The sequence below is a fragment of the Pseudovirgaria hyperparasitica genome (genome assembly GCF_010093815.1).
Source record: "Pseudovirgaria hyperparasitica strain CBS 121739 unplaced genomic scaffold EJ05scaffold_12, whole genome shotgun sequence".
Classification (NCBI taxonomy): Eukaryota; Fungi; Ascomycota; class Dothideomycetes; order Acrospermales; family Acrospermaceae; genus Pseudovirgaria; species Pseudovirgaria hyperparasitica.
Genome location: NW_022985560.1, coordinates 281,768 through 300,285, shown reverse-complemented (window position 1 = coordinate 300,285; position 18,518 = coordinate 281,768). Strand labels below are relative to the sequence as shown.

General features: G+C 57.2%; 4 protein-coding genes across 4 annotated transcripts; 2 read left to right on the top strand and 2 right to left on the bottom strand.

Annotated features, from left to right (window-relative positions):
* Positions 1 to 613: 613 nt before the first annotated feature.
* On the top strand, positions 614 to 1,233 carry EJ05DRAFT_81035 (uncharacterized protein). The gene is made up of 2 exons (XM_033749988.1): positions 614 to 821; positions 939 to 1,233. The coding sequence occupies exons 1-2, from the start codon at positions 715 to 717 to the stop codon at positions 1,192 to 1,194; spliced, it is 363 nt and encodes a 120-aa protein (XP_033598333.1). The 5' UTR covers positions 614 to 714; the 3' UTR covers positions 1,195 to 1,233.
* Positions 1,122 to 6,008, bottom strand: EJ05DRAFT_81011 (uncharacterized protein). Its single transcript, XM_033749987.1, has 2 exons — positions 4,854 to 6,008; positions 1,122 to 4,786 (listed from the first exon to the last, which is right to left on the bottom strand). Exons 1-2 carry the CDS (start codon positions 5,653 to 5,655, stop codon positions 1,272 to 1,274), a joined length of 4,317 nt encoding a protein of 1,438 aa, XP_033598332.1. The 5' UTR covers positions 5,656 to 6,008; the 3' UTR covers positions 1,122 to 1,271.
* Positions 6,009 to 6,554: 546 nt separating this feature from the next.
* On the bottom strand, positions 6,555 to 8,441 carry EJ05DRAFT_455004 (Deoxyhypusine synthase). Its single transcript, XM_033742460.1, has 3 exons — positions 8,147 to 8,441; positions 7,209 to 7,988; positions 6,555 to 7,116 (listed from the first exon to the last, which is right to left on the bottom strand). Exons 1-3 carry the CDS (start codon positions 8,342 to 8,344, stop codon positions 7,045 to 7,047), a joined length of 1,050 nt encoding a protein of 349 aa, XP_033598331.1. The 5' UTR covers positions 8,345 to 8,441; the 3' UTR covers positions 6,555 to 7,044.
* A 1,668-nt stretch (positions 8,442 to 10,109) lies between these two features.
* EJ05DRAFT_539735 (uncharacterized protein) lies at positions 10,110 to 18,029 on the top strand (the record flags this gene model as incomplete). The annotated part of the gene is made up of 1 exon (XM_033749542.1): positions 10,110 to 18,029. One exon carries the CDS (start codon positions 10,110 to 10,112, stop codon positions 18,027 to 18,029), a length of 7,920 nt encoding a protein of 2,639 aa, XP_033598330.1.
* Between the last annotated feature and the right edge of the window lie 489 nt (positions 18,030 to 18,518).

The window sequence follows — 18,518 nt, the reverse complement described above, 5'->3', positions numbered from 1 at the left end:
ACGGAGAGAGAGAGAGACACGGAGAGAGAGAGAGACACGGAGAGAGAGAGAGACACGGAGAGAGAGAGAGACACGGAGAGAGAGAGAGACACGGACGGAGACGAGTCAGGAGAAGGGAGAGAGATAAAGAGAGAGACAGAAAGCGTCACTCACAACACCAAAAAAACTTCAAAAGATCAAAAGACCATCATCGTGGGTGGGTCTGATACCTACCTACCCATTCCCTTGATCGATCAATCTTTCAGTCTGTATTACTAGACTGTACACACAGTACATAGTTCACAGTTTACAGAAAGGGAGAGAGAGAGGCTGAACATTGTAGACATCATATACTCATGCTTACGATCACACTCACACTCACACTTACATTCATACCCAAATCCATGGTAAATGTATACATATATATATATATACCCTCCATATACCCTCCATATATCCTCCATATATCCTCCATATATCCCCCAAATATCCCCCAAATATCTCAAAGCCAGCTCCCTTGTCCATTTATCCATTTACCCTAGCCCCTAGCCAACTAGCCAGCCAACCAGCCAGTCAGACACCTCCCCATCACCATCACCATCACCATCACCATCACCGTGCGTGTATGTGTATGTGTATGTGTATTCATACTCGGCCACTCCATCACCTCATCACTCAATCACCTCATCACTCAATCACTCAGTCATTTCACATATATTCAGTTCCAGTCTAGCTATGTATGACATGGCATGGCATGGCATGGAACTGAGTATTCAGTTCCCCAAAAAAACAAAAACATCCCCGAAACCATACCAAGACCCAAACCGCCCCCCCTCAAGACCGTAAGACTCAAGACCGTAAGACTCAAGACCGTAAGACTCAAGACCGTAAGACTCAAGACCGTGAGAATAAAAGGAAAAAAAGGTAATAATAGCAGTCTGCCCATTTGGGAGAGGGAGAGTGGGGAGAGAGGGGAGAGGGGAGAGGAATGAGCACATGATGGAAAACCTCAAAAAGAAAAAAAGAAGGGACCAAAAAACGCTTACTACTCCTACCAGCACTACTACTCCTACTACTACTACTACTACTACAAGTACATACAGCAGGAGAGCCCGAGAGGAGGTCAACTTCAAAGAACGCTATCAAGGGAGCGAGAGGGAGAGAGAGAGAGAGGGTTTCGAGAGATTGGCGGGGGGGAGGGGGAAAGCTGACTGATCGAGGGAGAGACAGGTTTGTTGGGTGTGTGGGTGGGATTGTACAGTACAACGGCTCGTCGGGTTTGCCCTCGACTACTAGACATAATACAGCTTCATACAGCTCAACACCCGCTTCCGACACACGGGACACACGTCGACCCGCCTGGCACACGGCAGACACGCCACCACGTGCCCGCAGTCGTAAAAGGCCGCCTCGGCATCGTCGTCCCAGCAGATCCGACAGAGCTTCTCCGTCTCCTGCGCACTCTTCCAGTGCGTGACGCCCTCGCCGTGCCTCTTGTCGTGCCGCCAGCCGCCGACGTAGGTGTTGCCTGTGCTGGCTTCAATGTAGGTGCCCTGGCCGTGTTGCTGGTCGTCGGCCCACTCGCCGGTATACGTGTCGCCGTTCTGAAAGGTCATGACGCCGTGGCCATGGCGCTGGTTGAGCACAAAGGCGCCGGTATACGAGTTGCCGGTGTGGTAGACGCGCGTGCCATGGCCGTGCATGTGGTGGTGCTTGATCTCGCCAACGTAGCTCTCGCCGCCAAAGGGCGCAAAGGAAAAGTGGCCGTTGGCAACGCCGGGAAAGTTGCGCGCGTTTGCCCGGGCACGGAGCAGGGCTTGTGTGTCGAAAAAGGCACCGCGGGCGGCAAGCTCGATGCGCTGGGGGCCAGTGAGGGTGGGTGAGGCGATGAGGATGGGAAGCCGGTTGCGCTGGCGATCGACCTTGTTCTGCTCAAAGGAGCGGCGGGCACGCAGCGGCGTTACCGTCACAATGTCTTCCTCCTCGTCAATGTTGAGTGGGGTATCGTGCGGCAGATCCAGAATCTTCAGGATGGCCGTATCGAGACGAGCAGATTTACTCGCCGCATGGAAGCCGCGGCTCTCCAGACGCTGGTGTTCATAATCAAAAAACTTCAAGAAGAAGTAGACCTCCGTGGCGGAGTTGGGCGGGTGCGGGACGACAGTCGGAGCAATTGGATCATCCGCCCGGGGGGGGCCATTACCGAGAATAGCCCCAGCAGGGGGGGGTGACGGAGGCACGGCCACGGCCAGTAGGACGTCTGCCATGTCCGCATCTCGGACGGGAGCCATCAGTTCTGCCGTCTGACCATTACCGGTATGTATTATTTCCACGGCCACGGGAGCTGGAACAACGGCGGCGGCATTATTCTCTCGACCGTCCTGGAGGGGCTCACGCATGGGCGTGTCTTCCGCAACCGTGACTCTGTCGTCTCCCATCAGCTCATCATCAGCAGCTCCTGCAGCAGGTGGTGGTGGTGCTTGTGGTGGTGGTGGTGGTAGTGGTGGCGGAGGTATGGTCCGCTCGCGGCTGAATGCATTTCCGGCAGCCATCTGTGCGGAAGCTGCTGTTCCTTGTGTTGTTGACGACGACGACGACGACGACGACGACGACGACAACGGCGGCGGCGGCGCCAGTGGAGGGAGGTCCTCCTGTTTGAGTACGTGGACCCATATACACCACTGGTACTTGATGGGATCGCCCAGCAATCTGCCCAGGACCCAGGACTCGCTCGCGTCGAGGTGATCGGGCATGGCGGCAGTACTACTTGGTCTCAGCTCGGTTTCGCGCGAACCCGCCCGTATGATCCAGAACTTGCATTGCCGCGGGTCCTGTACTCCAAAGACGGACGCCAGCTTCGATTCAATTACCTTCCAGGTGTCGGAAGGCTTGAGGCGGATGGAGTGGATCAGATCGGAGGATTCGGGTCTCCATTTCGGATCGTAGGGGTCAAAGAAGCCGGGACCCTCGTGTTGTGAGAATACACGCGAATCGACAGCCATGAGTGCGCACGGAGCATCTACAGAGGAGGGGGAGGGAGAGGTGATAGTAGTAGTAGTAGAGGAGGAGTAGTCGTCCCCTCCTTGTCCGACAGGCGGTGTTGGTGGTGGTAGTGGCGGTGGCGGCGGCGTCGTCGTCGTCGTCGTCGTCGTCGTCGTACCCATGTCGCCGCAGTCGACCATGGACTCGCGAGGCATCCAGGCGGGAGCTTTCCACGCAATCTCGGGCGCGAAAAAGGCAGACTCTGTCATGTCGTTTCGGATATAGATGACGGCATATGCCACGGTTGAATTCGGAGACTTTGAGCGTGAACCCTCGTGCGCGGTGAGGGCTTGCCTTCTGGTCAGACACACGACCTTGTACTCCTCGCGCGAGTCCAGGTAGCTGTACCATTTCCCCCCGTCCGGGCCGTTTGGACGAAGGACCGACTTGTACAGGCCAGACTGGGGGTCACCCGAATGGGCGACAAGACCAAACAAGGTCCAGGACGTTCCGCGTACCACGATCGACTCGTCCAAGGTGACCTCGTTTGTGAGCTTGTTCCAGGTGCGGGTGGGCACGTCGAATTGCTGCCTGGCAAGCTCAAGGGTCAGTACCTGGGGCAGCTCCTGGGTGTCGGAGAGCATGTTTTCAGACGCATCGACGGCTTCCTGTATGCTGTGAAGCCCCTTTACCGGAATCTTGTAGGTGGGCGCGGGCGCAGGCGCGGCATACTGCCGTCTCTCGCCAAATATCTCCGTCAGCGCATTCTCGGCCCAGGTGCCGCGCAGTTCCTGCTCCATCTTCGTGCGGAGCACCTCCCAAATCTCAATGACATCCATCTTTTCCAGCTTATGGTAGATGCCATAGAAGCGGAAGCCCCACGTGATCCAGTCTATGTTTATCTTCCCGATGCGGGGCTGGACCTGGGTGCGCATGCGGTAGAGGACATACTGGAAGCCGACGATGAAGGGCTTCGGGTGGTCGAGGATCGGGCTTGACGGGTCGGGGACGACCAGGCGGGTGATGAGGTCTCTAAACGGCTTCAGGAGGATCCATGTCGAGACGGCCGAGACCAGGTTCCCGCCCGGAGTCTGACGTGGCACGTACAGGGATTGCAGACCGGTCATGGCAAAGGAGTCCCAGCTGTTGTCTGTGGTGCCATGCTCCCAGAGGCAGCCGGTGTGGTCGTCGACGATGCGGATGTAGGCGGTAAAGGACAGGGTGTCGTTGCGGAGGAGGGCTTGGCGCTGGCCGTGCAGACGATGGTGGATCTCGTAGATGGGATGGTATCGCGTCCAGCCCCAGTCGGCAGAGTCGGGGCAGAAGCGGTGAGCACACGAGCGGAAGCAGTGTACGCGCGGCTCGTTGGGATTGTAGACGACGACCGAGGCCTGTGCCGCCACACTGGGTCTCTTCGGCAGCGGCTGTGTGTCCAAGAGGGGCAAGGGCGTGAATTGAGTCTCGAGCGTGGTGGTGGTGCCAGTGTTGTCGAGCTCGTCAGCCGGCCTGTCGAGCTTGCTGGCCGACCCATCTCTGGACTGCTGCTTGGCGGCGGCGGCGGCGGCGGCGGCGGGGGCACGGTGGGTGACGGTGAGGCAATCAATGTAAACGCTGAGATGATCGGTGTCGTTGCCCTTTGGATAGAACTTGATTTGCCAATCGTAGCCGCCGATGCGGACGACGTGCGAGCGCATGACCAGCTCTTTGTTGGGCGAGTCGCGGGAACCATTGTATTTGGGGACAGTCCATTCGATCCGGCCGGTTGGACCTGGTATGTATTCCGGATCATCGAGATCGGTAAACGTCTTCTTCTCCCAGTATTCATCTATGGAGGGGCAATCCTACAGTCAGCAAAGTGATTGGGAAAAAAAAAGAAGGGGGCAAGCACTCACGCTCAAGCGCCGAATGCTCCGGATGGGCCTCAATATCGCGTAATTCACGCTCGTCCGGGGCGGAGGTGTCTTCATGTATGGGATGCCAGGAGTGCAGCTGGTCCTCGTCGGAAAAGTCGTCGTCTCCAGCCTCATCGACATCCTCAACATGAGCGTCGGGGGGAGGAGGATGCGGGACCGAGGGTGGTGGTTGGGGGGAAGGGACACGAACAGGAGGGACATTATTGGAAGCTGGGGTCTGAGCGTCGATACTACTGATGGTCGGAGGAGGAGGAGGAGGAGGATGGTGGGCTGCATGAGCATCGACGACTGCGGGCAGGTTGTGTAGCTGGGTGAGATCTGGAGTGGTGTCCATGACATCCTCCTCTTCCTCGTCCTCGTCCTCCTGCTCCTCCTCCTCCTCCTCCTCCTCGTTGGGCATGGTATCCTCCGACTCGTCGTCAGAATCAGCATGACCGCTGCTAGTGGAGTCGTCTGCAGGCAGCACAGGAGAGCCAGCCGTGTCCTCGGCACCGGCCATGTCAGCGTCTTGCCTGTCGTGATTTTGACCATCTTGGCGAGGTAGTGTTGTGGAGGTTGTCATGTCGATATCGTGGTCGTGATCGTCGGGGGGCGGCGGCAAGGAAGCCATGTTTGCTGCGGAGAGGGAGTGTGAGTCGGAGTGCGAGTGCGAGTGTGAGGAGTCGGCGGAGTGGGCGGAGGGGTTTGGAGAGAGCGGAGCGGCGTTGAATGGAGAAGGAGAAGGCTGGCGGAAGAGAAGCGGTGGAGGATCAAGAGTGGCCGGGGAGGTGGTAACGCTCATGTCGTTGGGAGGTGGGAAGGGGCCTATTTGAGGCAAAGGATGGGCGGTAGGCAGCAGGGTTTCTTCCTTTTTTTTTCTTTTGAATAACGTCGTCTGGACGTTAATAGGGAGTGGAGGACACAAGATAATTAGAGAGAGGGTGGTGAAGGACAGTTGTGGTAGCGGATGGTTGTCTTTGTGGGTGAGTATGAGTGAAGAGGAATGTATCAAGAAGGCGGGTATGGAGGTGTAGTGTGTGTGTGGTGTGGTGTAGTACAGTGTAGTAGTGTAGTGAGTGCAGTGCAGTGAAGCAACAAGCAAAAGAATGTTGAGAGAGGTGGTGGTGGTGGTAGTAGTAGTAGTAGCTTGGCGATAACGGGCTTAAGGGTTGATTGTGAGGCTCAAGCAGGCAGGGTCGGGGGAAGCGAGCTATGACAGCAGCAGCAGCAGGCGGAGAGAGAACAAGACAAGAAGACAAGCGGGATAGATGGATGTTTATGAAGTAGATGTAGGAGGATGGGAGAGAATGTGTATGTGCATGTGTGAGTTGTTGTTGTAGTAGTAGTAGTAGTAGTAGTAGTAGTAGTAGTAGTAGTAGTAGTAGTAGTAGTAGTAGTAGTAGTAGTAGTAGTAGTAGTAGTAGTAGTAGTAGTAGTAGTATGGATAGCGAAGAGTGTATAGGTAGAGGCAGACAGCTCAGCAGTAGTAGTAGTTAGTGGATGTATTAAATGATAGGATACTTTACAGTACAGTATTACAGCCACGCTCCTCCTCCTCTCCTCCCCGTAGCCAAAAAAGGGCGGCTCAGGGCGGACAGGCGGACAGGCTGCCACGAAGAAGAAGCTCACCAGCCTCACTCGCTCATCCGCTGCTGCTGCTGCTACTACTGCTGCTGCTCATATGCATGATGCGAGAGACAGAGGGGTGTGGATTATCGAGTCAACTACTTGATTACTACTACATGAGTAGAGAGAGAGAGAGAGTAGTTCATCCACCTCTATTAGTCCTAGTGACAGGGGAGGAATGATGATACCAAGCTAGCTACCCACCCACCTCTACCGACCTACTAGGTAATTAATTACTAGCCATCAATCTTGGAAAAGGTGAGGCGGTCGAGTGGCGGCGGGCAGCTAAGCCACATTCTCGCTAGTCAACGCCCAGTCAACCCACTAATTGCACACCCGCCCACCGTCGCTAGTACCAATACTAGCTAGTAGCAGCTACTACTCCCCCCAACCTACTACTAAGCAGGCAGCAGTTGGTAGGGCTGTGCCTGTCTTGCCCCGCGTCACTTTAACGCCCTCGGGGGTGCGTGCATGTCTGGGGATTTATGGATCATCCGTCTTCTCGCCCACGTACTGCTACTGTCACTGGAGGTACGTCCTGCCGCTGTCACTGGCAGCATGTCCATCACTCCGTGGCCGCCTTGGCAAATGTCGCTGCGACAATCAGAGGAAACACCACCGTCGCCTCGGCATACACCTGTTATATAAAAAGCTGCCGTCAGTCACACACACACACAAAACTGGCATACTCACGAAAACAGCCGATAAGAGGGCAGTGTGTGCACGCACCTTGACGCTCTGCGCATCCGCCTTGATCTTGCCCCAGCTCACCGCCTCGTCGGGCCGTGCACCCGCGTCGCTGCCGTCAAACTCCTGGGCGGTGTTGATGTAGACGGCGCTCTCGGCGCCGTTGCGGAAGAGGCAGGCGTTGGCAATGTGGTGCTTCACCACCCCGCCTCCCAGCACAATCATGCCGGCGCGCTTGGCCTTGATGGCGAGCGTGTTGAGCGTCCTGATGTCGCCAATGCTGTCGCAGATGAGCTGGTTGGGCGACGACTTGAAGGTGTGGAAGAACATCATGTCGCCGAGGCTGCCGTCCGTGATGGCGGGGCAGAAGACCGGAATCTCATTCTTCCACGCCCAGTAGTAGACGGACCGCTCGTCGTTGATCTCCCTGCCCAGCCGGCTGATGATCTTGCTGGGCGTCCAGACGAGCGGGTCTGGCTCGTGTCGTGCCGCCTCTTGCTCGTCCAGCATCCGGTCCAGGATCGGCACCACCCACTCTTCAAAGGCGCAGTAGTTGCTGTTGGGCACAAACAGGTTGCCGATGCGGTTCATCCCCTGGGCGCGAAGGGCAGCACCCGGCGCGGTAAAGGAGCCCAGGTAGGTCGGGGCCAGGCATTTGATAAAGTCTTCTTCAACGCCGCCGGCAGTGGTGACAATGGCAGAGACATGCTTGTGCTGGACCAGGTAGCGCAGCGTCTCCCGGAGCCCGGACGAGATGAGATTCGAGGTATAGCCAAGGAAGATGGTGGTGGATTCGCGCGTGTCTGCATCTCTCCAACGTCGCTGTGCAAGGCAGGGCATTCATTAGCTGCATGCATCGAGAGCGCTGGTCAGGTCCGGTGGGGGGCAGGTGGAAAGATGTGTGTGTGTGTGTGTGTGTGTGTGTGTGTGTGTGTGTGTGTGTGTGTGTGTGTGTGTGTGTGTGTGTGATGGACTGTTACCATATCGTTGATGATGTTGACGGCGTCGCCTACAGCGCTTGCCTGGAAGCCCATGTCGGCCATGCCAGCAACGAGATCATCGACAGTGACGGGTCTGTGGTGCAGATTGTCGAACTCGATGCCGCGGACCGGGCGGGCATTGTCGGGGACAGGATGGGAGGGCCTGAGGACGGCATCTGTGGCGGTGGCAGGATCCATGATGGCGCGCGCGCACGAGAGGGAAGGAGAGAGAGGGAGAGAGAGAGAGAGAGCGAGAGAGAATAAGTAATTAGTTGAAGGGACAAGAGGATAGAAGGTAAGCAGGGCAGGCAGAGTGAAAATTGATTGTCGACAGCGTAGTGGGGCCAAGCAGACAAGCAGAGAATACAGTAGAGATACGCACCCATGCTGAGATCAACGCAGGCCAGCCCGGCAGGATATATAATTAGTGGTAGCATGCATGGATGTGGCAGCCAGCACGGGCAGGGGGAGAGTCGGAGGGTTGATAAGTAATAATAAGTAGGCGATACTTACTGTAGCCTGTCCTGTATAGCTAATTAATCACTGTAGTAGGCAGATGCATACAACGGCATGCAGCAGCAGCTTGGTGCAGACGCAGCGACACGAGATGCGAAGAAGAGCAACTTGATGCTGACGGTGACGATGCATTTATCTTTAGTGGTCACTGGTAGGTTGAGTCGAGCGCAGTCGATGGATTGTTGCCTCGTCGCCCTGTCGCCTTGTTGCCTGGCTCTCTCTTCGTGCACATCTTCAATCCGCTGGCCAATCACGGCTGTTCGAGAAGGTCAAAGTCTACAAGTCAAGCTGTCGAGAAAGGCTATTTCGGTGCGGGTGGCCCGTAGCAGCTCGCCCGCTAGCCCTTGTAGCCAATCATCATCCATCTACTGCCTACCCTTGGCTATGCACACACCCCTCCACACAGTCCACAGTCCACAGTCCACAGTCCACACACACGCCACAGACTGCCACACCCATTCTCCCAATTCTCTGCCAACCAACCAATCCATTCTCGCCCTCTCTCATTCTCATTCTCATTCTCGTCCTCATCTTTCATCTTCATCCTCATCTTCATCCTCATCTTCATCCTCATCTTCATCTCCATCTCCATCTTCACTCGATTCGATACGTCTCGTCTACTTCGTCTTGGCTTGCTGCCATATCGCCCAATCCTGCCTGAGGCACACATACCCACACCCATCCACGCGCACACGCGCCGGCTTGAAACACACCTTACACGCCTTACCACCACCCACTGTCACTAACCCGCCTCGTCCACTCTCTCCAATCCTCCTCCACTTCCATCCTCATTCCTCCATTCATACCACCTTCCGCTTCCATCAACCACACAACACACTTCTTCGTCTCTCCCGACCGGCTGCCTCTTAACACATCCTCGCCATTCATACTCTGCTTCTTCCATCTGGCTTCCCTCCTCCCCAAATCACTCGACTGCCGCATCCGACCAGCCTCTGGATAGCCGCCCTCTTCACTCTCCCTTCCATTTGACTCGACTCGACTCGACTCGACTCGACTCGACTTCATCCAGCGCGCGCCCAACATACGCTCGTCTCAATCTCCATCTACTGTCCCCGTTCGTCTACGCGCTTGATTCACTTTGTCCCTCGTTGTCGTCTCGCTTCACTACACTCCCGGCTCCTGTTCCTGTTCCCGTTCCTGTTCCTGGTGCCGCCGCCGCTGCTGTCCCACGTCTGCAAAGTTGCAAATTTAGCCTCAGGCTGCAGCTCCGCCCCACTTTCCTCTGTTCCAACCCTTCCTCCTTCCCGATCCCGTGGCGACTTCCCTCTTCCCCTTGTCTGCTCTCCACGTGACGTCAACTCCACCACCTCCGTCCACTGCATCCTGTCTGTCCCCGACCAACCCTGCTTCCTCTTCCCGTCGTCAATGTTGGAAGCACGTCTGCCTCAATCTCTGACTCTGTCCTGCTTCCCATTCCGACCATCAGATGTCATACCGCATCTCTTCGGCTGACTCGCGATATCCTCCACGTGATAGGTCACCGCCGCCGCCGCCGCCTCCTCGCAGCGACCGGCGCTCTTCTTATGCGTCAAGCAGCCAGTATAGTGCCGCCAGAGATGCTCCCCCGAGAGGTCCACGCGCCTTGGAGAATGGTTCGCGCGCTTCCGTTTCAGCTGCCAGCACTTCCATCCCTTCTGGTCCACGAGGAAGAGGCTTCCCGCCACGCCCTGAACTTCGAGACGCTCCACCGCTAACCGACACACGAGACAGGAGATGGAATGATCGGGATCGCGATCGGGACCGGGATCGTGACCGTGACCGTGATCGGGATCGTGACTTTGACAGGCGTAGCGAGAGGAGACCCTCCCCACGAGCTCGTTCACCACAACGCGGTCCGAGAGACTTTCCACCCCGGGAACTCGATGTGAGAGGTGCACAGCGGGCCGCCAGAGACGGTCCCCCATCTGCCGGCTCAAACTATTCCGATCCACCCCAGCAGTCCAGTGGTTATGGCCGAGGGGGCTTCAGAGGTTCGCTCAGAGGCGCTGCTGGAGGAGCTGGAGGAGCTGGAGGAGCTGGAGGAGCTGGAGGCCGTGGCGACTGGGATTATCATGGCCGTGGTGGTAGAGGTCACTTCAGCGACGACCGGGACACTTATCGCGCCCGGAGTCGCTCAAGGGGTCCTTGGCGCGAGAACAATTCGGCTCGGGATGATCGTGACGTTGACCGAAGGGATGACCGAAGATTCGACAGACGTGACGACGATCGAAGAATATATCGAGACCGAGAAGAAAAGGATGATCGTTACAAGCCGCCGCCGCCGCCGCCGACCTCTTCCGCTCGGATCGAATCGTCGTCGTCGTCCTACAACATAGACTCCCGCAACGCCCCTTCAGGTTCCGCTAGCCCTCACGTCCTCCATGTCAGCAAACCGCTATCTGCTGGGACCGATTCCGCTGCCCCACGTGACTTTCCACCTCCCCCTTCTACCACTAGGCGCTCCTCCCTAGCCGAGCTCTCGACCGCCAAGGAAGCACGACGCGAAGACCACAACAACAGCAACAACAGCAACAATAATAACAATAACAACAAGTCTGACCTTCCGCCAGGCCGAACGGAGCTGCTGCCTCGTGATCGTTTTACCGGCCGGTCCTCGCCGCCACCTCAAGCCCCCTCAGTCCCTGCCTTTGGCTCTATCCTCCCAGCTGCGCCGCCGCCGCCGCCTCCAGCTCGAGCGCCAAATCCATTCACTGCTGCCGGCCCTACTTCGAATGTATGGAGAGCATCACACCTTGACAAGAACAATCCGGCCAATGCTGCTGGCCCTACTGCGCAGCAGCAGCAGAAGAAGAATCCTACTACTATCAAGCCTGTACCCCCAACCGCGCCGAAAGCATTGTCGACTGCCCCTCCTCCTCCTCCTCCTCCTCCTCCCCCCGCTCCTCCAACAGGGCCCAAAGCCGCAAGGCCTGCTGCTACTACTGCTGCTGCTGATGTTCGAGATAGAGAGGCGCCGCCGCCGCCGCCGTCGTCGCTACCTTCAAATGACGACCACGTCAAGCGTGAGCCTCCTGCTGCCAGGCTATCCCCCGGTGAGATTGTCTCCACGCCTCAGCCGTTGGATACCAGAGACAGAGACACCCCCTTTCAGCCACCACCACCACCACCGTCGTCGGCGTCTCCAGCACCTGCACCTGCACCGGCACCGGCACCAGCATCACCTCTTCCCGCTCCAAGGTCCCGCGTTCCGTCTCGCGTCCCGTCCCTGGTGCCACAAGCAGCTCCCCCCACAGGACCAAGTGCGATTAGCAATGCGCCGTCACGACCAGCTTCGCTCACAGATGTGACAACTACAGCAACGGCAACGGCAACGGCAACAACAACAACAGCAGCAGCAGCAGCCAGTATTCCGTCTGGACCAAGAAACTCTTGGCCGATAACCTCGCCCAAGTCCATCAGCGCAGTCATACCCACCGGCCCCCGAGCCGAACGAGAAAGACTAGGTCCCAGCAACCCTTTGCGACAGCCAGTGCACGCCAGTCCTCCATTCACATCTCCACGCGGTCCAGCTGTCCTCCCCCAACCTGCGATAAAGAGCCGTCAATGGATCCGTCCGGGTGCGCCTACCGCACCTGCGGCCCACAGAGCTGGTGTGGTAATACCGGCAAAACGCGACTCGGACGGCGAAGAAAAGGAGCGTACCCCTTTGGCGGCGTCCTTGAAGCTGGAGACAAATCTCAAGCATCCAGCCATCCTCACAGCTACCACCCACTCGTCATCACACGTGCATGTAAAACCCGAGCCCAAGGGTGAGACGTCTGAAGACCACGTCATGGCTGATGTGTCTCCCTCCCCGATCGATCAACCACCACCACTCCCCTTGTCAGCTAATCCCTCGGCACCAGAAGGCGGTGACGATCTCAGCGATGACGAGGACGGCTTGGATTTGGACGAGGCAGATTTCGAGGCTGCAGAAAAGGCCTTTTTGGAGGGTAAAGCACGGCTAGAGTCCCAGAAGCACGACTTGAGCGACCCGTCCTTGCGCGCTGCCGCAGTCCTCGATGAACTTGTACGCATCGCACGCATCTCCATGGATGATGTCAACTACGTGAGGTCTCTGCTGCAGCAGCAGCAGCAGCAGCAGCAGCACAAAGACGAGCGTGCCACGCCGCCGGAAGAAGCAGCCGCCGCTGTCGTCGTCAACAAGATGCTCACAACATCCCTCCAACCGGACATGATGACGCCAAAGGAAGAGCATAATGGTGACGAAATCATGCACGATGTCGATGACAGCACCACGACCCATCATCACAGGGACCCGTCTACCGACCGGGAGCCTACGCCTGACCTCAGTTCACTGCCCTTCCTCATCAAAGCACCCCCAACTCCGCTTTCGGACCCTGGGCACGAGCTACCGGTCAAGGAGGAAATGTCGGCGGATACGCTCCAGAAGATCAAGGCCTTGCTCCGCTCCAGGTTCGACGCGACGCACGACGAGATGGACTCGAAACGCGAGCTCTTCTACGAGCTATACTGCCAATGGCGTAAGCATCTCGAGCACTACGATGCCGTCCATGGAGACGACGAGGAAGATCAGCCGGCTGCTGCTACTGCTGCCACTGCCACTGCCGATGAACCGCGTGCCGCCGTGACGCCTGATCCGACTGGCCTACCATCTGCCCTCCCCACCCCAGGCTTGGGCCGTGCCCGAGGCTTCATCAGCCAGTATCAGCTCGACCTCATCATGAAGGAGTCTGCCAAGGTCGAAGAGGAACGTCAAGCGAAGCAGGAACGCGAGGCAAAAAAGTCGAAACCCGACCTGGAAAAGGAAGCCGAGATACCCGACCTGATGGACGAGCTGACCCAACAGAGACGCCGCTACAAGGACTGGACGAGCCTACGCCACCCCTCCCAGGCGCTGAAGTGCTTCCACTTTGATCCCCCGCGCGACGACTTTACCGAGGACGAGCACAAATCACTCGTTGCTGCCTACCACCAGAATCCGAAGAAGTGGGGCTTCATTGCATCTGCTGTCAAGAATCGTAACTTTCGACAGTGCATCTGTCACTACTACAACACCAAGTGGGGAGGAGAATTCAAGCCAAAGGTTGGGAAGAGAAAGGGTGGTGGTGGTGCCAGGTCCAGAGCTGCCAAGACGGGCGCCAGCCGGGGAAGAGCGCCACTCAACACTGAAGCATTGGGCCGCCTCGAGAACGGAGGAGAGGATGGAGGGTCGACGATGGCTGTCACTGAAAAGGGGCGTCCCCGCCGAGCCGCTGCACCTCAATTTGGCATGGACAATGACAGCGAAGCGAATGCAACTCCCTCCACCACCACTGTGAGGAGCCGTGGTGGTGGTGGTGGCGGCGGAGGTAGTGGTGACTCGACCGTTGAACCAAGGGGGGGCACAAAGCGGACCAGGGGCACAAAAGAAAAAGGAACTCGGAAGGCAAGAAACAACGCTCTGGCCCCAGCACCTACCGCCAGTACCACCAGCACCACCACCACCGCCGCCGCCGCCGCCGCGACCACAGCAGCAACAGCGGCAGCAACCACAGCGACAACATCGACATCAACAACATCATCGCCTGTCAAGCAACCAAGGGACCGCTTCGAGAAGATGCTTGGTGTGAAGCAGGAAGACTTGATGCGCGCAGAATCATCGGAGCCGCTGGCCTTGTACGAGTCCACTCCGTCAACATATGGCCCACCAGATGATGTACATCAGACCATGGAAGAAGGCATGGGTCAGATTCCGTTCTCGAGTACTACTACTATTACTACTCCTGGAATACCCCCTCCACTACTTTCTACAGATCGTCCGCGATTACAGGCAGCAACTCCCACCACAAACACCACCACTACCATCGCCGCCGCCGCCGCCGCCCCAACGACGCAGCGCCAGGGTCATTCCAGCTATTGGTCTGTACAGGAGACAGCAGACTTCCGCCGGAACGTGGCGTATTTTGGCACAAACTTCTCTGCTATCGCCCAGCACATGGGTACCAAAACGATGGTCATGGTAAATGATACTTCTCATTCTTCAATCACAAGACTTCAGCAGCAAGCGCAACAAGTCCCGGACGGGCCCGCGGCCCCGCCGGACTTTGACGTTGCCGACATGGCGAAGCAACAACCCTCGAACTATATATTTTCTAACACCATCGAACAGGTCAAGAACCAGTATCTCCGAAGCGTCGAACAAGGTAGGGATGATGCTTTGCGCAGGGCGGCAGAAGAGGCCGACCAACGCATCAAGAGCGGAGCATCTCTGGGTCCTCCGCCTGTGCCCTCTGCAGTTGCACCTCGACGAAGGTATGATACTACCGCGCAGATTGCTGCACCCCGAACGCTTGCACCGAACCCAGACGTCGACGCAGACACTCCGCCGGCGTCGTCGTCGTCGTCGGCTGCTGCTCCAACAACAACAACAACAACAACAACAACAACAACAACAACATCAACAGCAACAACAGCAGCCATTGTGCCCGCTCACTCGCCCCCTCAAGTCCAACAATCCACAAACAGATTCTCTAACCTCAGCAGCCAAAGCCCCTCTGGGCGTCTTCAACAAACCACCTCTGCTGGGCCGCAAGCTTCCCCTCCAATGCGGCCGTTGACAGATGCTCCACACTTGTCACCTCCTCTCCCGCCTCAGTCACAATACCAAGCACGTTCCGGGCCACCCCCGAGGATGGGAACGAATTTTGAGTCGCCAAAGAGTCGACCTTTGGCTCAACCGGCGGCGGCGGCGGCAGCATCATCATCATCTTTATCCTCTACTCAGCCGCCACCACCAGCACCACTACCACTACATGCTAATCAGCTTGCGCCGTCCGCTCATGCTCAGTCGCCATTCCGCCCGTCTCCTTATTCTGGTGGCCGTGCCGAACAGCAGTCGAGACTTGGTCATGGTTCGCAAAGTCAAGGATCCCCACCATTTCGACATACAAGTCTACAGCCCTCGGAGACTGAAAGTGCGCCCAAGCATCAATCACAGCAGCACCCGCAACAACCACAACAGCATCCACAAAAACAACAACAACCGCAACAGCAGCACCCGCAACCGCAACCGCAACAACAGCAGCAACAACAACAACAACACCAGCAGCAACATCAACCGCAACAACAACAACAACAACAACAACAACAACAACAACAACAACAACACCACCACCACCACCACCAACAACAACATCAACATCAACAACAACACCAGCAGCCACAGTCACAACAACAACAACAACATCTCCAACAAGCGCCGCAAGATCGTCCTCCCCACACACGGACCTGGGGCGTCCAGGATCGTCCTCTGTATCAACAACCCCTTTCGTCTCGCCAGGCGGCGCCTCCTGTAATGACGCTCGCTCGCTCTACCGGACCTCCATCGAGCGAAGAACTACAGCCGAGGAGCGTCCCTGCGCAACACACGCCGCTGGCCCCGCTACATCGACCACATTCGAGTATCGGACGAATGGACGATCACCCTTCTCAGGCACCACCAGCACAAGCATCTGCACCTGTACCTGTACCAGCACCGGCACCGTCACATTCACATTCACGTTCAATACTAGAGAGAAGTCAGCCGTCTTATGGTGCAAGAGAAGAGCCCCGACCATCGTCCAACCCGGCAGCAGCACCTGCCACTCGCTCATCGCTACCACCACCCAAGCCCGCCGCCGAGACCACTCGAAAGAGCTCGAACCTTTTCTCGCTTCTGAACCCGGCACCGGAGAGTGAGGCGGCAAAGCAGCCTAGTACACGTGACGGCGAACACGCTGCCTCAACTTCGCGCGCTGCCCCGACTCCCATCGGTCAAAGCCCCTCTGGCCCGCAGCAGGCTCGGTTGGCGGCCGTGGCGTATGGAGAGCCAATGCAGCAGTCCTATTCGCGACAAAGCTACGGTGCGTCTTCACAAGTGCCATCTCGCCCTCCGTCCCGCTCTGTTTTGGATCAAGCCACTCGAGAGCCGCCCTCTCACGCTGTCCCTCCCACCAGGGATGGCTGGACTCAGCGTGCGTATCCTGGCGCTCAGCCAGCAACTCATTCCCAGAACAATTCACCATTGTCTGCGCATCCTGCCCCCTCGGCCCTTGGCGAAGCCCGTCTTCCCCCTTTTGGTGGAATAAGCAACTCCAATCATCGCTCGCTTGCCTTGGGACAACATGCCCACCCCGGTCATTCTTCAACTCCGCCACCTCACTCTACTGCATATGCACATGGTCGATACCCATCGTACAGTCAAGCTCAGCAGCAACAGCAACAGCAACAGCAACAGCAACAGCAACAGCAGCAGCAACATCAACAGCCCCCACCAAGCCAGGCTCCAAGCCGTCTGCACACGCCTCCAGTCGGTGGAGCTCCTGTACTGCATTCGAATCCATATGCCAGCGTCCAACCACCGAGTACTGCACCCGCAGGTCCCATCGTGCACGCGACCTCGCAACAGGCCTTGACCGAACGATCCCATGCCGCAAATCAAAGCCTCGCTTATCCGGGACAAGCTACCGAGACGATGATGCAACGCGGGTTGGGCATCAGCGGCGGCGGCGACGACCACCACCACCACCTCGGTCGAGAGAATCAAGAGTACGAACAGCGCGTACAACGTGGTCGAGAACTTGACTTGCAACGACAGAAACAAGAGCATATGCGCGAGCTCCACGAGCGAGACATGCGTGAGAAGTACGCTCGAGAGCGCGAGACTGAGTACAATGACAAGAATGCACGAGACAGTCGAGCCTTGCATGCGAAATACTATTCAAGGCAAGAGCGCGAGCGCCGCGAGCATGATCAGCATCAGCAGCAGCAGCAGCAGCAGCAACATCAGCATCAGCAGCATCAGCAACAGCATCAGCAGCAACAGCATCAGCATCAGCAGCAGCAGCAGCAGCAGCAGCAGCAGCAGCAGCAGCATTTCCAGCAGATGCGCTACAGCCAACACACTCCAGTTAGCGTCTCACCCCATGATCATCATGCTCGCTTCGGGGCTCCACCTCCACCGCCACCACCACCGTCCTCGTCCTCAACATCAAGTCGCACGCCTGCCGCCTACCCGCTGAGTGCAGCCTCAGATGCAAGGGCACAGCAACAAGCGCCGCCAGGTCCGCATGGCCAGGGACCTCCGCTCCGAGGAGGTGCGCTTGATCCGCGTGACGGTGGTCAAGGCCAACATGCGCAGCCTCTTCGACCGGATCCGTTCCGGCCACAAAGCCGCACCGCTGGCGCGAGCTGGGAACGGCCAGACGAGAGAGACGCTCGCGTCAGGGATCCACATGCTGACTGGGAGCGCGAAAGGAGAATAAGGGAAGAATACGAACGCAGCAGGGGACAACACCAACCGCAAAGCCAAGCCCAACAGCCAGGCCAGTATGCTGATTATGGGCGCGATGGCAGGAGGCTGTGACGGATATGAGGATCGACGTGATGGACGTGATGGACATGCTGGCAGGGGGTTTCTAATGGATATGAAGATGGACTTGGCGGCAGGAGGTCGTAATGGATATGAGGTTGAATGCAAAAGGCTGGACTGAGGGATTGTGAGGCCTTGAATTCAAGGTATTCCTATTTGCGCTACGGGCGCCGCGCTGTATGCACGCTTGAATCGCAAAGAAATGCACCCCTGGGTGTTTAGTTGCGATACTGGAGACGAAGTGATGACACACGGGGACCTTTTGGGGTTGGGGTGTTTGGCAACCTGCATGCTGCACTATCATGTCTGCAGCCATACGGCGCGTTTTGCTTGTATCATATTTTTCCGGGCTGCGTACGGCCCTTTATCTTTTCCTTTGTTGTACTTGCTACTACTACTACTACTACTACTACTACTACTACTACTACTACTACTACTACTACTACTACTACTACTACTACTACTACTACTACTACTACTACT

Coding starts and splice junctions, on each gene's coding strand:
- EJ05DRAFT_81011 (XM_033749987.1), bottom strand. CDS start 5,655: ATGAGCGTTACCACCTCCCCGGCCACTCTTGATCCTCCACCGCTTCTC. Junction 4,787..4,853: donor GGAGCATTCGGCGCTTGAGC/GTGAGTGCTTGC, acceptor GCCCCTCCATAG/ATGAATACTGGGAGAAGAAG.
- EJ05DRAFT_455004 (XM_033742460.1), bottom strand. CDS start 8,344: ATGGATCCTGCCACCGCCACAGATGCCGTCCTCAGGCCCTCCCATCCT. Junction 7,989..8,146: donor TCAACATCATCAACGATATG/GTAACAGTCCAT, acceptor TGCCTTGCACAG/CGACGTTGGAGAGATGCAGA. Junction 7,117..7,208: donor CGGATGCGCAGAGCGTCAAG/GTGCGTGCACAC, acceptor TTTATATAACAG/GTGTATGCCGAGGCGACGGT.
- EJ05DRAFT_81035 (XM_033749988.1), top strand. CDS start 715: ATGTATGACATGGCATGGCATGGCATGGAACTGAGTATTCAGTTCCCC. Junction 822..938: donor AACCGCCCCCCCTCAAGACC/GTAAGACTCAAG, acceptor TGGGAGAGGGAG/AGTGGGGAGAGAGGGGAGAG.